The 14,679-nt window shown below is 38.9% G+C and overlaps 1 protein-coding gene across 4 annotated transcripts; it reads left to right on the top strand.

Annotated features, from left to right (window-relative positions):
- The first annotated feature begins 89 nt into the window (after positions 1-89).
- LOC311255286 (complement decay-accelerating factor) lies at positions 90-11,056 on the top strand. 4 transcript variants are annotated; one of them, XM_084349627.1, is made up of 13 exons: positions 90-250; positions 2,539-2,724; positions 2,856-2,955; positions 3,457-3,527; positions 3,782-3,964; positions 6,368-6,436; positions 6,560-6,658; positions 6,858-6,929; positions 8,744-8,782; positions 8,868-8,909; positions 9,021-9,072; positions 10,425-10,500; positions 10,724-11,056. In XM_084349627.1, exons 1-12 carry the CDS (start codon positions 169-171, stop codon positions 10,480-10,482), a joined length of 1,053 nt encoding a protein of 350 aa, XP_084205753.1. In that variant the 5' UTR covers positions 90-168; the 3' UTR covers positions 10,483-10,500; positions 10,724-11,056. The 4 variants fall into 4 exon arrangements, with proteins under 4 accessions (XP_084205753.1, XP_084205754.1, XP_084205755.1 ...); XM_084349628.1 differs by having other exon boundaries at positions 10,718-11,056; XM_084349629.1 differs by lacking the exon at positions 10,425-10,500.
- Positions 11,057-14,679: the final 3,623 nt, after the last annotated feature.

Here is a 14,679-nt window from a genome sequence, read left to right as displayed (position 1 = left end):
ACTTCCTGATTATTGAAGTAAACTTGATCCACAACGCTGATAGTAGTGGTGCGTTCAGGGGCAGGGTCACTGTTCACCGGCAGCGGAGCGAGTCGCGTGTGTTCATCGCCTCTCTGGAGAAGTCTGAAGGGCTGAAGGAGAAACATCTTCTGGATCTTTTGTCTCGACATGGAAGTTTTACTGGACACCTGTGGACGGCTACGGGTCAGACCTCTGCTGTTAATGTACCTCTTTGTCCTGAAGGCAGCAGGTCAGTAATAACGCACCATCCTCACACACTCACGCTCACAGACTGGTTAATGAGATAATATTTATCAACGCACCAAGTCACATGAGAGCAGCAGCGAGAAATAACCAGGCTGTCAGCTCCTCAGAAAAGTCACTGTAAATGAGCTTCTTTACAATTCAGACTGAACATTAATGATTTTATAACTTTTTTTTTTTTTTTTTAATTAGAAAGTAGGAATAAGATCATTTTATACAAAATAAACATTAAAAAAAACACATTTTTCTATGTGAAAGTGTGTAAAACAAAGGAACTGAGTGTCCACTTCATTAAGAACACTTGTGCTTTTACTTTGTGTTTACTTTTATGATGCCTATAATGTTCAGTTTCTTTGTTTACACTGTCATTGAAGTGTTAATATGTTAGAGCACTGAGGTAATAGTTAAATCTGGTGTTGTACCGCACTCTTACTGCACTACAGGTGTTTCTAATATGCTACCCGCCTCGTGTTTATGAATAGAAAAAGGACTACAAATTAGAAACAGCTCTCAATATAATGTAGTCCAGCTCGACACCACCTTTAACTAGAACCTCAGTGATGAACAAACACATTGCACAGATGTGCTGAATAGAGCGGACTGTAAATTCAGCTCGGAGTACCCTCACATTTCCCTGTGTGGGAATACTCCTGAAGTATTTCTGTCAGATTAACTGCCAAGACAAGACATAAATCCTCGACCGTACGGTTCACTCCTCTGCGTGTTGTAGAAATATTGCTGTGATTTCCTCAGAGACAGCATGATTCCTTTAAGTGCGGAGATGCCAATATCAACTGTGGACTGTGCACAAAGTTGTCTGCTCCACCACAGACACACCACCTACTTCTCTTTAGAAGAGAAAGCCGGAGGAGGCTTTTTTTTTTTTGACACACTTTCTCATAAGTTTTATAAGTGGGACTAGACTTTATTATTTTTTTCTAAAAAATGCACTATAGATATTTAAAAAGTATTTTAAATGTTATGGAAAACCTCTTGACTGGTTGAACCACTTACTTGGACCAAAGACCATTAACAGTGTTAGACTTAATGGATTAACTGCTCTTTATTAATGACTTACTAACAGTTATGACTGCTGAATTGTGACTTATTAGAAACTGAGGCATCCAGGAGTACTGTTAATGGATTACCAACATTTATAACCAAACTATAACCAATTAGAAACACCCAGTGATGGTGTGTAACCATAAAGCTTTAGTCGTCACAGAGGTGGGACGCAGACAGAGGAGGCTTCAGTGACTTCAGTGATTTATGAAGAGATTAACGTACAAGGTCAGAGAGAAGAAACCGACAAAGCAAGTTGGATGAACTGACAATGGGTGAATGAAAACGGGGGGAGTGGGGACAGGTGGGCAGGGAAGGTCAGCTGATAAGGAAAGGGAGTGAAAGTTGGAGGGCATCTGGTGGGTGAACGTAAGATGGAAATAAAGGAGTACTGGGAACGGGGAATGTGGCTGGAGGGGAGGGACAGAGAGACGAGCTTTGACAGTCTTGTTTTAAGATCCGGTCCTTTCTGTCTCCAAAGAACCTGGAAACTGTCATTCATGCATTCATCACATCGGGTTTAGATAACTGTAACTCACTCTACTCATGCTTAAGCAAACACAACCTTTCCACACTCTGAAAGTTCGAAATGACGCTGCCAGAGTCCTCCCAAAAAGAGTACATACTGTATAACCCCGATACCAGCTTCATTACATCGGCTATCTGCACATTTCAGAATAGATTTTAAGAATTTGATTATTACTTTTCCGAGATCTAGACTGAAAACCAGTCGGTTGTTAGGAATGACCTGCTGTCGTTTTATTGTGTCTTTTTGTATCCTCTTTGATTATTATTATATATTAATATTAATATTAATTATTTATATGAATACTTATTATTTGCTTACTTATTTATTGTCATTTTGTTGGATTTTCTTTTATTTGTACTGTAAAGCACTTGGTAACTATGCTTTAAAAGGTGCTTTACAAATAAAAGTATATTATTATTATTATTAGTAGTAGTAGTAGTAGTAGAAGTAGTGGTGGTGTTAGTAATAATAGTAAATGATTTAAAAACCAGTAATAACGCTACTAATTACAAAATCATAAAGGCTTTATAAATGGGTAAGGCGTTTTCTCACATGCATTGTATCATCTCTACACTATATATCAGCTTCATGTCTTTCCTACTTCACGACATTACAGGCTTTCATGTTTTCCGTTTTTTTTTTCTTTTTACTAAAGCTGAATGATTTCTCCTTTTTCTCTCCAGCTGAGTGTCCTAAACCTCAGGGACAGGAAAACACCGTCTTATCCAACGCAGCACTTCTAATGAATCACTTTCCAGAAGGTTCTGATGTGACTTTCGAGTGCGCTAATGGATATGTTATAGAAAGTGGCTCTGGGGTCACAACCTGCATGGATGAGAAATGGACTGAACCAGATCTCATATGCATAAGTGAGTCGTGGATACTTTCATTATAACTCTACTGACACTTTAATTAAACATTATTATTCTGTCGTTTCAGGGTTAATGTCCCGGCATAAAGGTCCAGCATGAATATTCTCTTGTTTGTTTTTATGTCACAGAGAAGGACTGTGGTCCCCCTAAAATGCTGCCGAATATGGGCTTTGATACCAGTCAAAGTACCCTGTTTGGTGATACAATAAAAATAACTTGTGATAGAGGGTGAGTCCAAATGTTAACGGTAGGAAATCTGTCCATGTAATTGCTATCTGCTTGAATTACACCTGAGAATAACTAGTTCATTAGTAAATTTTAGAGAAGCAAGTGTCGACATGAAGCAAATCCAAAGACAACACACACAGGGAGCCTTCAGTAGATCATGATGTCACTGTAGTCATAGTCATTAGTCTACCAGACGGTGCTGCTGGCAGATACACCTAGAACACCGATGTTAAGGTGGCTCGCTAATGGAAAACGTCTGTTAAGGATAACAAAATGATCTTGAAAGACAAATACAGCCGCGGCCAGAAAGTGTTACGTCATAGTTTCACTGATTAGAAACCTGGCTTTTCACATTGAGAGAGCTGTTGATACATACTTCTAGAATAACCTCTCGTCAGAATTTAGTTTCAGTGTTGAAAATACCTCCTCGTTACATTACACAATCATGGCTCTAACAGTATCTATTCCTCCTTAAATAAACAGTCCTGCCTCTGTCGACAGGTACCAGGTTAGTGGGAGCAGCTACAAACTGTGCCTTGCGAGTGGGTGGACCGGAAGAGCAAAGTGTGAAAGTATGTGTCTCTTACTTTGTATTTCTTATGTCTAATGTTTGGTACGTTCCTAAAAACAGAGGCTAGTTTCAAAAGTCAGCTTCTGTTTCTCATCTCTTACACGAGCTGTTTATGCAGCGGCGGTTGTGTTTGTTCTGTCCTTGAGAAGCAGTTCGTCTTCCTCTGTTTTCCTGCACTGTTTCTCCCTTCTCTGTTATCGTTTCGTGATAAGAATGTGTGAAACCACCCGTTTGTTTGTCCGTTTGATTCCTCAGTTGTAGAATGTGATGCACCTGGTGAAGTGACCAATGGCAAAAACTCATGGGTTTCGGACGACTACCCAACATATGGAGCAATCATTCAATATACCTGTGATGAAGGATACGTCCCCGTTGGGAAAGATACAATTGTGTGCAGCGAAAGTGGTGAATACGATTCTGAGCCTCCTCAATGCAAAAGTAAGCGCACTCCATCCATGATGTTTGACTTGTTCTTCCTTACACCGATGAGTCAGCGGCAGGCTGCGGCAGACAAAGCTTCATGAATATCAAGCACTGTTTAAGTTATTTGAAGGCCGCACAGGTGGTTCTGCATGTTTGAACCCTTGTAACACTCTCGATTACTGCAGACGATTGTCAAACAATGCAGTCAATTCAGTGGGGGACTTAGGATGTGTGGGGCAGGGGCGAACAAATAAAAAGGGGGCACATGGGGGGTGGCACCAAAGTCAGGGTATGTTTATAGTAAAGAGATGTTTTCTCCACTGGAAGGGCACCCTACGACATGTTATCACGTTTTGTCTACCTGAAGGGCACCCTTGAAGGCACTTTATCATGATTTGTCTACAAAAGGGGCATTCAAGAGGGCACTTTCACTGCACTACACAAGTAGAAGTAAATGAGTAAATTTGAAGATAGATTTCCAGCTGCTGGAATAGACCTTATTCACACAGGAGCCATTTTTCTCTGACGTCAGGCTCAGGGTGGGAAGCTCACATGTCTTTTAAGTTTAAAAGCCCTGCAAGTTGATTTTCATGGTATGCTGTTGTGAAATCAATTTCATACAGCGGCTGCCTGGAATGTAATAAATCAGTCAGAAAACCGCTGTTCTGCAGTCGAGTGTCGGCATGTCATTTTGTGCATGGTTTGCAGTTAATGGGTTAAAACATGCAAAACCACAGACGCGGTCTCGTTACGTCTAACCAGTCCCGCATGCTCAGAAGCAACTTCATTTGGGTGCGCTGTCAGGCAACCAAATGAAGTACTTATCTGTAGCATACTGCATTCAGTTAAAGAGCACATACTAGGTGGTTGCTATGGTGTCACTGAGGACACTCGGCTTTAAGCACACTGCTGGCAAGTTTGAACATCATCACTGCAGTCCATCTCTACACACTCCTCATGAAGCAGTATTCAGTTAACAGCATTTTTTAATCACCACTCATGTCTGTGCTCACACCAAGCTGTTTGTTTACTAACTGCCACACTCATATTCTCATTAACAGCTTTAGCGTATATTGACTTAAGAGCATCCTCTCATTAAAAAACATGGTCATTGGTCAAAACTCTGCAAACACTACGTTGAGTACAGTTTTCAACGAGGCAAAGGTTGAACATCATAGGCATCACTTTATAATCAGGGTACAAATCATATACAAAAATGCTGAACTAATGCATGACTCATGATGACTTAATGCATGAATAAATGAATTCCTGTTGACCATTAACAAATAATCAGGTCACTATGATTTACATGATTAGTTCACATTTAATAGATCATCAGTTGAGGAATGTTAATCGCTGTTACTTCATACATGTATTGATATGCGACCAAATGAGCTTGACTCCAGTTACATAAAACTTTATTTCAGAACCATGTATTTGCTCTTTGGAGGCACAACAGGACCTGTTCTCGTGAAAATATTAAGCTGTTTTTTTTTAAAGAATCAAAATAAAACAAAACTAGGGCTGCACAGTTAATCTAAATATTATTGAAATCTGAACATGGCCAAGTACAATATCCAGACGCCCTGGTCTTACTCTGTTCTCCAGATGTCAGGGATTTTTCATCATTCCTGCTAATCATGAGTCATATAGCAGTTGCCAAAATTATCCTAACTGATCTTTTTTTTACCATATCAAGCAAAATAAAGTCACAATAATAAACTCTTATGCAACTGAAACCCAGCTAGCTTAATTGAATGTCAAGCCACATATGAAATAACTGTGATTTAACATTCCTTAAAGGTGCAATATGTAAGAATTGGCCACCTGTTGAGTTCACACTCCAAACCAATAGGGGGCAGCATATCACCAGAGTAACCGCTAACTGCCGCTAACTGTAACTGTCCTTAGGTAGTTAGCTCAGTTAGCCGTGCAGCTAGCTTTCTGGACTGGGAGCTCAGAGCAGCGGGAGAGTCTTAGTGTTTAGCTTTGGAGGCTAGCTGGTTAGCATGCTAGCTTTAGTAGATATCTCTGCAACGATACAAAAAACGTCATAACATCAAAGTTGTTATTTCTTTTCATTCTGTTCATATTTTTTGTCAATTTTTTAACAAAAATTCTTACATAATGCCCCGTAAACAGATGAAGCGTGAACTAATCACATAAAAGTTTAGTGAATTGATCATTTGTTAATGGTGAGATACTGAAATTCTTGATATATCCTACATGAATTCATGCATTAAATCTTCATTAAGGATGCCTTAGTTAAGCATTAAGCATATGATGTGTACCCTTATTTTAAAGCCTTACTTATTCTGCATCTAAAATTAAATCTGTACGCATGCTCCTCCACATAAACGACTGATGAACGATATTTATTTTAACGGCAGATAAACTCAATAGTGTTTTTATTCATAGGTGTCACAACAGAATATGAAATTACAACAGAAATTGTCACGACAGCTACACCTGCAACTCCAGCACAAGGTATAGAAATCTTTTACATACAGAAATCATTCAAATATTTTCACACTGAAGAATTTAAAGATAATAACCCTCACTGCAAGAATTCAGTATTTTTGAGAACAATGATAATTTTCCGTCTCACAGAAGCATCCACGACTACAGAATCACCTGCCCCATCCACAACTCACAGAGTTAAAGCTACCACAACCAGTACAACATCAGCTGTCCCACCTTCACTACGAGGTACAGAAAAATGTCTCCAAACAAGACGATCAGCATGTAATTAAACTGGAAATCTTTTAGGCACGGCACTTGGTAGCATGAATGGATTATGTGCATGCTGCATGCATTTTCGGGAATGGATTCTCAGCTTCACAAACTACTTTTTATCCTGCCTAAACTTGAGAAGAATTAGAAATCATTGTGGTCATTCTGTTTGAAGGTGGTAGACACACTTTGCCAGCTGAGGATAAAGCTACTACAGCCAGTGACACGTCAACAACATCATTTCAAGGTATTGAACAATTTAATGAAAAAGCAGTCCAGCTTGAATCATCTTTACCTTTGGAAGTTTCGTGATTACAAGCTTAAATTTAATGAGCTAAATTCTGTGCAGTGGATTTTTAAATTAAACTGTGCCTCCGATGAGCGGATTGCTTCCCAAGCAATCCTTTAGAGGACTCCAGTTTGAATATAGTGTACTTTTAAGACTTCTAAACTTTGTGTGATTTGTTTGTATTTAGTTTGTGATTTGTTATTTCAGTTAAATTACCTGGTTGTTTCAGTGGAGGGAAGAAACACAAGTGAAATATAGTAATGTCAGGCCTGAATTTTCTTTTAAGGCAAGTGAAATGGATCTGTAAGTCAAAAAACTAGAGGTAATACTTTGAAAATTGCCCCTAATGGGAAGGTAATGGGCTGTTTTGGAGAATAGCACAACAGTATAAAATATAATGACTCCTGCGCTACACATGGATACACAAAACCATTTACAAGGAGAATAAAAGTTATCATCAGTGTGGAAAACTGAAATTAAACCACCAGAGGGTCCAGCTAGAGCTCATGTGCTCAAAGCTCACTGAATGGGATTTTTTGTTATTTTGCCTTTTTAGACACATACTGGGACTAACAAAGTTTACTAATTTTGGGAAAAAAGCTTATTGGCTGTCTGGCCAAGAGTGTAAAACTTTCTGTTTTATGGGGAGTAATGTGCCAGGCAACCATCAGAGACCCCATAACTGAATTTTGCATGAAATAAAGGCATACTATGCAGGATTTGTCTGTTTCCGTTCTATTCAGAGTCGGCCCCTCCTCCCCAATTCAACAGGTGCGAGAGTAGTGACCAAGCTAGAGAGTGAATGTAGAGAGTTGGCGAGAACAGTGAATCAGATAAACATGTCCACGCCTCCACACAACCCTTCAGATTTTGTGTGAATGCAGCCAAAGTGCAGGATTCACCTGTGCTCTGCAGGTCTGTGTGTGTGTAGCTCAGCCCTACCCTCGGTCAAACAGACATAGACTGAAGCTCTTAAACATCCAAAACAGACAAAGAGCAGAGGAGAGAGGCTGAAAACTTTTTTTTATTGAGTTTACGTCATTGAGATATGTAGCTGGGTGCTACACACCACCTCCCAAAGGTTGACACCCAGAAATGTCCTGAATACAGAAAATACTATGGAAATAAGATATAACAGGCGGAGGGCAGGGTCTACGCAGATACAGACACCACCACAGACTTCTACTGGGTCATAAGTGATGATTGAGAGGGATTACTTTTGTGTGAGTCTTAACGCTTTTTTTTTAACGAAAATCCTGCATAGTATACCTTTAAACAAAGGAGATACAACATGTTATTAATGCTAATGGATGCATATTTAACCAACACATATCACACAGTCTGGTGTCAATCTTCTCATTTAACTCTTCGCCAGAAAGTCAATAAGCACATTTCCCAAACTGTCAGACTGCTCGTTTAACACTATAATTTATGACTACCATGTTTGCCTTGTAATTTTAATTGTTTGCATAACAAACAATAATGGTTTTAATTTACTGACTGAAGAGAACTGGCATTTAATATCCTCAGACATGTCTCCCTCCCTCCGTCCCCGTCCAAGTTAATATGTTGATGTTCTTCCCTTCACTGATCCGACATGGAAACACTGAGATGATACATATAAAATCATATACCAGCAAAATAATTTGACAATACTCAATATTAAATCAGTAAATGAGTTTGTAACAGCCCTTCTTGGATTTTCTGACGATGTAGTCAGTCCTGTTGACCATGGCAGTTTAAATACTGATAATACTGTTTTATACTTGCAGGCGAGCGCGATGAGCCTGTAGATACTAGCAGGGATAGTGGTGAGTTATTGAGCCCCAGTCTTATCAGGATGTTAACATGGATGATTATTTATGTTCTGCATTTAACTTTGCTTGTGTCTTCCAGCATATATACCTGTTATAGTCAGTGTTGTATGCGTTTTAGGAGGTAATGTACAACTTTTCTCTTTTGACTTCACATTTTTACAGAATTCTGCAGTTTGAATACAAAAACAATAAATCTCTCTTTTTTCTTCTTTCTTTTATTTTTTTTTAACAGTTGTTTGTATATTTGTTGTGTGTATACACAAGTTTCTTCTGAGGAGAAAAGGGTGAGACCCGGTGTTTTTCTCTTAACTCTTCAATGCATGAATCATATTTGATGATGCCTTTTATCCTTTCTGTTGCTTGTTGTTTTTTTCACTTTCTGCCTTTAATTGTAATGCACAGGTCAATTTATAGCACATATTTCTGTAAACAAATACAGCATGCAGCAAATGATATGCAGTAACTTCTAAGTAACTAACTCTGCAGCAGGTTCAGATTCTTCCCTTGTTTTTAGTGCGTGAGCTGTTTAAGGAAATCTAGATGTGTGTTTGTTTTCGGACTCGCTCTGAGGAACGAGAGAAGTCAACAGGAAATCTCTTAATAAAACAGGCAGTTACATAGAAATCAGCATCAGGAAATGTTTTTCCCTCAGGCTGGAATGAATCATGATGCCTTTGATAATCACGTTAGAGGAATTAACAAACTCAAAACAATGCAGAAACAGGGACATATTTTTTGACTAAGGTGACAACCATTTTCTTAGACATTCCTGTGGGCTAAATTTGACAAAAAGAAAAAAATCAGAGCGTGAGACTGAACCACTTAAAGGAGACCTATTATGCTTTTTCATTTTTTTTTACCTTTCCTTCAGTGTATTATAGAGGTTCTTGTGTATGGAAAAGCTCTTGAAAGTTAAGTCCATGCCAACGGGAGCTCTGCTCTCCCACAGAGAACATGACTCCTGTAGTGCCTGAATTGCTTGTCAGTAGCCCCGCCTTTATTCTGTGACTTTGTGACATCACACTACGTCACCATGTAGCATATTTGCGCAATTTTTGCCGATATTCACGGTAGAAGTGAAGCTAACTAGAAGCTGAAAACGCAGCAGAGCCGACCGGACACATAGTGAGCGGTGCGGGGTCAGGCGTGTGTAAGCTGACTAATCAGAGGAGATCAGGAGGTATTCGAGTTTTAAAGAGACAGGAGCACAACAGAGTAACAGAGGGGAAAGACAGTATGAGTAAACTGATGTGTTTTTTGAGCATTAAAGGATGTAAACCTTTTCTAGTAGTAACCCAAAATAAAATGATGGACCTGAAAATGAGCATAATATGTCTCCTTTGATATTAATCTTAATTTTAATAAACTTAATAGCTCAGGGCAACTTTCCTTAAACATGAGTCTCTTATTAACAATATAATCATATGAAACCTTCACATACTGCATTAAACCAAGGTTAAAGCTTACTTTACAAAACTCATTATTCTCTCAAAGTGGCAGTGACTAACACTAACATTGCAGAATGCTAATCAAATATGCATTAAAAACACCATTTGGTGAACTAATCAAATTATAACATACGATTAACATAACTGAAACAAATCTGACACAAATTCCTTATTTGATGACACTATAGCTCGTATGACACCAGAGAAGACCTGAAGCCGGAGTTATTACAGTTCCAAAATCTTTAGATTTCCTGCCTGACTGAGGTACCTATTTACTCTTACCAAGTAAAGTAATTGCCAGAAAACAACCAAAATACCTCTAAAAGCTATATTTAAGAAATGTTTACTTTCAGAGTTTTTAAGTGGAAGCATGGAACAGATACATGCAAATACAAAAAAGCATGAATGATGCCCTTTTTTTTTGGCTCCGCTGTGTGAGTGAAGCTCAACCTAAACATTTTCCCTCTTCATTTCTCATCAACACCAGCTTTGCAGGTAGAACCACTCCTATCTGATAAACAGCTTCGGTGAGCCAAGAGGGACGTGTCAACAAACTGCAGCTGTGCCTCTCTGAGGCGATGGGGACAAAAAAAGAGAACTCACTTTAATGTCAATGCACTTAAAATGACAGATAATCAAATGTATACGTAACATAATTTAAATCCTGAAGATGAAAAGCACTTTTTTTTACTTTATTTTTTTAATGCCACATTACTTTAACGATTGTAAATAGCTCATGCCACTATAGTATTACTATTTTGTACATTATTTATGTTATAAACTGAAATAAAACACTAACATTGCCTCCTTGTGCTATTAAGTATTGCAGTATTTGCTGTATGTAGTTTACATTATTCAAGGCATAACTTTACATTTTAATAATGTGCTGTTTTGTTAGAACAGACTCATGAAAAAGGGGATTCAAGAGGCGCACAATGTGGTTAATTCAGTTTGCAGACTGAAATGGCGGCTGATAAGGATACAATCAGCTGCATTCTTTGCCTCCTGACTCTCTTCTCTTCATTGTCTATTGTTTCATGAGCTGCCTGAGCAAAATAATGGGAAACCTCCTTTCATGAAAAGAAACAATCCAATAGAGTACCGGCCATCAATGAACCATGTAACACAAACTACTGTATCGCTTGTGAGGGGATATTCTCAGGAAAGTGTTCAGAATGTGTTTGATCTTGAATGAATGAGCCGACGGAGCAGGAACCTGTACAACCATTCACTTGGAAGAAAGAAAATATTGTATATTGAACTGCAACTGATTTTACAGAGATAACGGTCAAATGTAAGTAATTGTTGTGCTGTACTGTGAAAACACGACACAAAAAGAAAAGCCTCGATTCAAAAGAGTTACATGTTGAGGTTTTGTTCTCACTTTAGAAAGTTTTTGTGCCTAAAAGGAGAAAAACTCAATGTTTGCATTCACAGTCAGGGCAGCAGTAAAGGACCAGGCCATTATCCTGGCAGGGGTGTGGACCAGTACAGAGAAAAACCCCATAATAAAATGTGGCTCCACTGTTTCTTTGTACTCTGGTCTGCTGTCGTGCCAGAGGCCCGACTGTGCCTTTTTTTTCAATCAAAAGACAGGGTTTCTTGTGTCTACTTCAAAGAACTTACATGTGTCAGTAAATCATTTTTGTAGAGATGTTTTACAGTTTTCTTCATTGTATATGATTTTGAAAAAACCTTTAAATAAATTGAAAAGATCCTTTTATCAACTTGTGAAACAGAACATGGCCATAAACAGGATATGCACTCATGGCAGTAGTTATTCGTCTTAGTTGTGCGAACAGACAGTGCATTATCAGGAGAGGAGGGGGTTGCTGTTACTCTCAGAGAAGCGTTGACAACAGTGGCGGTGTTCGTGGAGGTCATCAACCATCCTCCACAGCCAGCCCCTGGAGAAAACAAGAAGAAAAAAGCTTTCATGGTGTTGCTCACATGTTTCACGTTGGAGCCACATCCATTTGTCTACAAAGCCATTGTTGCCCTGACACTATTAAAAAGACATCACTGAGATACATCGTTACACATGATTACATGTTCCTTGATTACAATGACCGCGGACACATTTTTTTAAAAGTCAAAAGCATGAAGGCTGAACCATCTCGGTGAAAATAGTTCCCCCAGAAAAACACAATTTGCTCTAGTTTAAGTTGTTTTGCTGAAAACCTAGAGCGTCAATTTGTTTTGGGAAATGATTTAGCCTTTTTTTAAAATGTCAGTCCATATTTGCAAGCATTTCTGAGTATTTAAATCCTGGGAGGAATTGGCTGGAGACTGAGAACGAGTGACAGGCTGCGAGTGTTGGAAGCAATGAGAGACAGCTAACACAGTGGAGGAAGACTAAGAGTCTACATCCATGCTAGTGGCTCTGTGGCATGATCTGACACCGCCATGTTGGTGTTGTTCCTAGAACATCATAGTTAATGTTGTTCCAGGACCATCGCTGAAACTAACCAGTCACATTTTGTAATGTCATAGCTTTGCAACTAAGGGGGAAAAAGACCAGAAAAATATCCACGTGGGAGACCAAACCCATGTTTTTCTAAACTTAACCGTGTATTTTAGTTCCTTAAATCAAACCAAACAGCAACAGAAAACTGTAAAGAAACTGAAAATAATGTGTGGAAATAATATCAGCGATAACAGTGATAATATATTTCCTCTGGGATTCAGTCCCTTGACCTCGGAGTGAGAGTCGTCTGTACCGACTCAACTACAATAACATCCTCCAGATTTAGTTTCCGTTGCTGTTTTGGTCACATACAGTTGAAATGAAATGACAGTGGTGCTTTGAGCTGACTGCTAACAAGCTAACATCAAGAAAACTTCATTGAGGCCTGTACTGAATTTCATTGCAATCCATCATTTGTTGAGACTTTTACAGCTGAGATTACAAAAGTCAACCTCATGTTGCCTCATTTCATCATCGAGGAAAATTCAGAGGATCACCAAAGTCCGGAGGATTTACCCTTCAATTATTGGAGCTTATGAAACCCTTTTCAGAGACAAGGAAATACAAGATTCCAAAAAATACTTAGGAAAATGCCTGCAGTGTCAAAACAGGTTGAAACAATAAAAGTTGATGTTTGGGAGATAAACGATAAGACAGTGGTTTACAGTATGAGCCAGGATGGGTGTGTCACTGCACTTGTGCAATGGGGAAAACAGTTTAAAAGAGGAGGAGGAGTCAATGCTCTTTTTTGTGAATCATAATCAATCAAGAACATTTCAGTCTAGGCCAAAGTGGTGGACTGCCCGATTGACATTGCCATCCGTCCACTACATCAGCAAATAAGTAGAATATCACCAGTTTTATCCTTGAAATACAACCTCACAACAAAAGGGATCAAGCATGTAAATAATACATCACAGGACAATCTTTCCAAGTGCGCAGTCACTCCTGAGTCAACATGGTAACTTCTGCTTCAGTACACACCAGCCTCTGGGTGAGTGAGCCAGCTTTGCAACCGTGGTGTACAAGACAATGTACGAATGATCACGTCAGTGTTGCGTTAGAACAGTGTCATGACTAAGCAGCTTTACTGGTCCTCTTCTGTAGCCTCAGCAGTCATTAGTCAGATGTGGCCTCACCACAGGAAATGAAGAGACAAGTGAAGAGCGATAGCAGGACATATGCTGGGTGTCCTCCCTGTCTCAGCAACTCGGTTTTCCATTCATGGATCAGAAGCATTGATTCCTCCATCTCTTTTAAATCCTGTTTTTCCAAGTAATACAGCACCACACCCATCCTGACTGGAATCATCAGTCTGAAAACATGTATCTCCAAATCCGGTTTTAAGTAACTTGTTCTAATGCTGAACGCCATTCAGGCATTTTGAGAAGTGTCCGACTGTCTTTGAAAAGGCTTTCATAAGCCCCATGAAGTCCTTTTTCAATATAATCCTTCAATTTGAAATTAAAATACGAGAATCACCACAAGTGGAGTTATGAGATCTTCACATGACAACAGAAAGATTTTACCCAACACCTGCTGGTTTTTCCACTGGACCTCCGTGAGTCCCCATCCTGTTTGTGAAGGACAGGATCATGGTCATGAAATGTCCGTCCATCCTCTTTGTGGAGATCCTATGACAGGAATGTGCTCTGCACTTCCATAACATAACACAATGTGATATAACATGCCGTAAGATGACAGATGCTTTAAATGGTGTCCAGCAAAATAGTTCAAAAACACAATAGTGTGGTTGTAAACACACATTTAGATCAAAGTGATTTCAAGACTTATGCCTTTATAAAAAACATTTTATATTTTAGTTTACATGTTTTAGTATGTTTATACATTTTAGGAATGCACGGGTGTTTCCATCTTTTAGGTAGTTATTCTAACATTTATAAAAATGTATAACCCGTCCTGTTGAGCTTTTTTACACATAAATATAAAAGGGGCAATATGTAAGAATCTTAAAA

This window comes from Pagrus pagrus (genome assembly GCF_965226575.1).
Source record: "Pagrus pagrus genome assembly, chromosome: 3".
Lineage (NCBI taxonomy): Eukaryota > Metazoa > Chordata > Actinopteri > Spariformes > Sparidae > Pagrus > Pagrus pagrus.
Note: the sequence above shows the minus strand (reverse complement) of the source record. Positions and strands in the feature narration are given on the sequence as shown.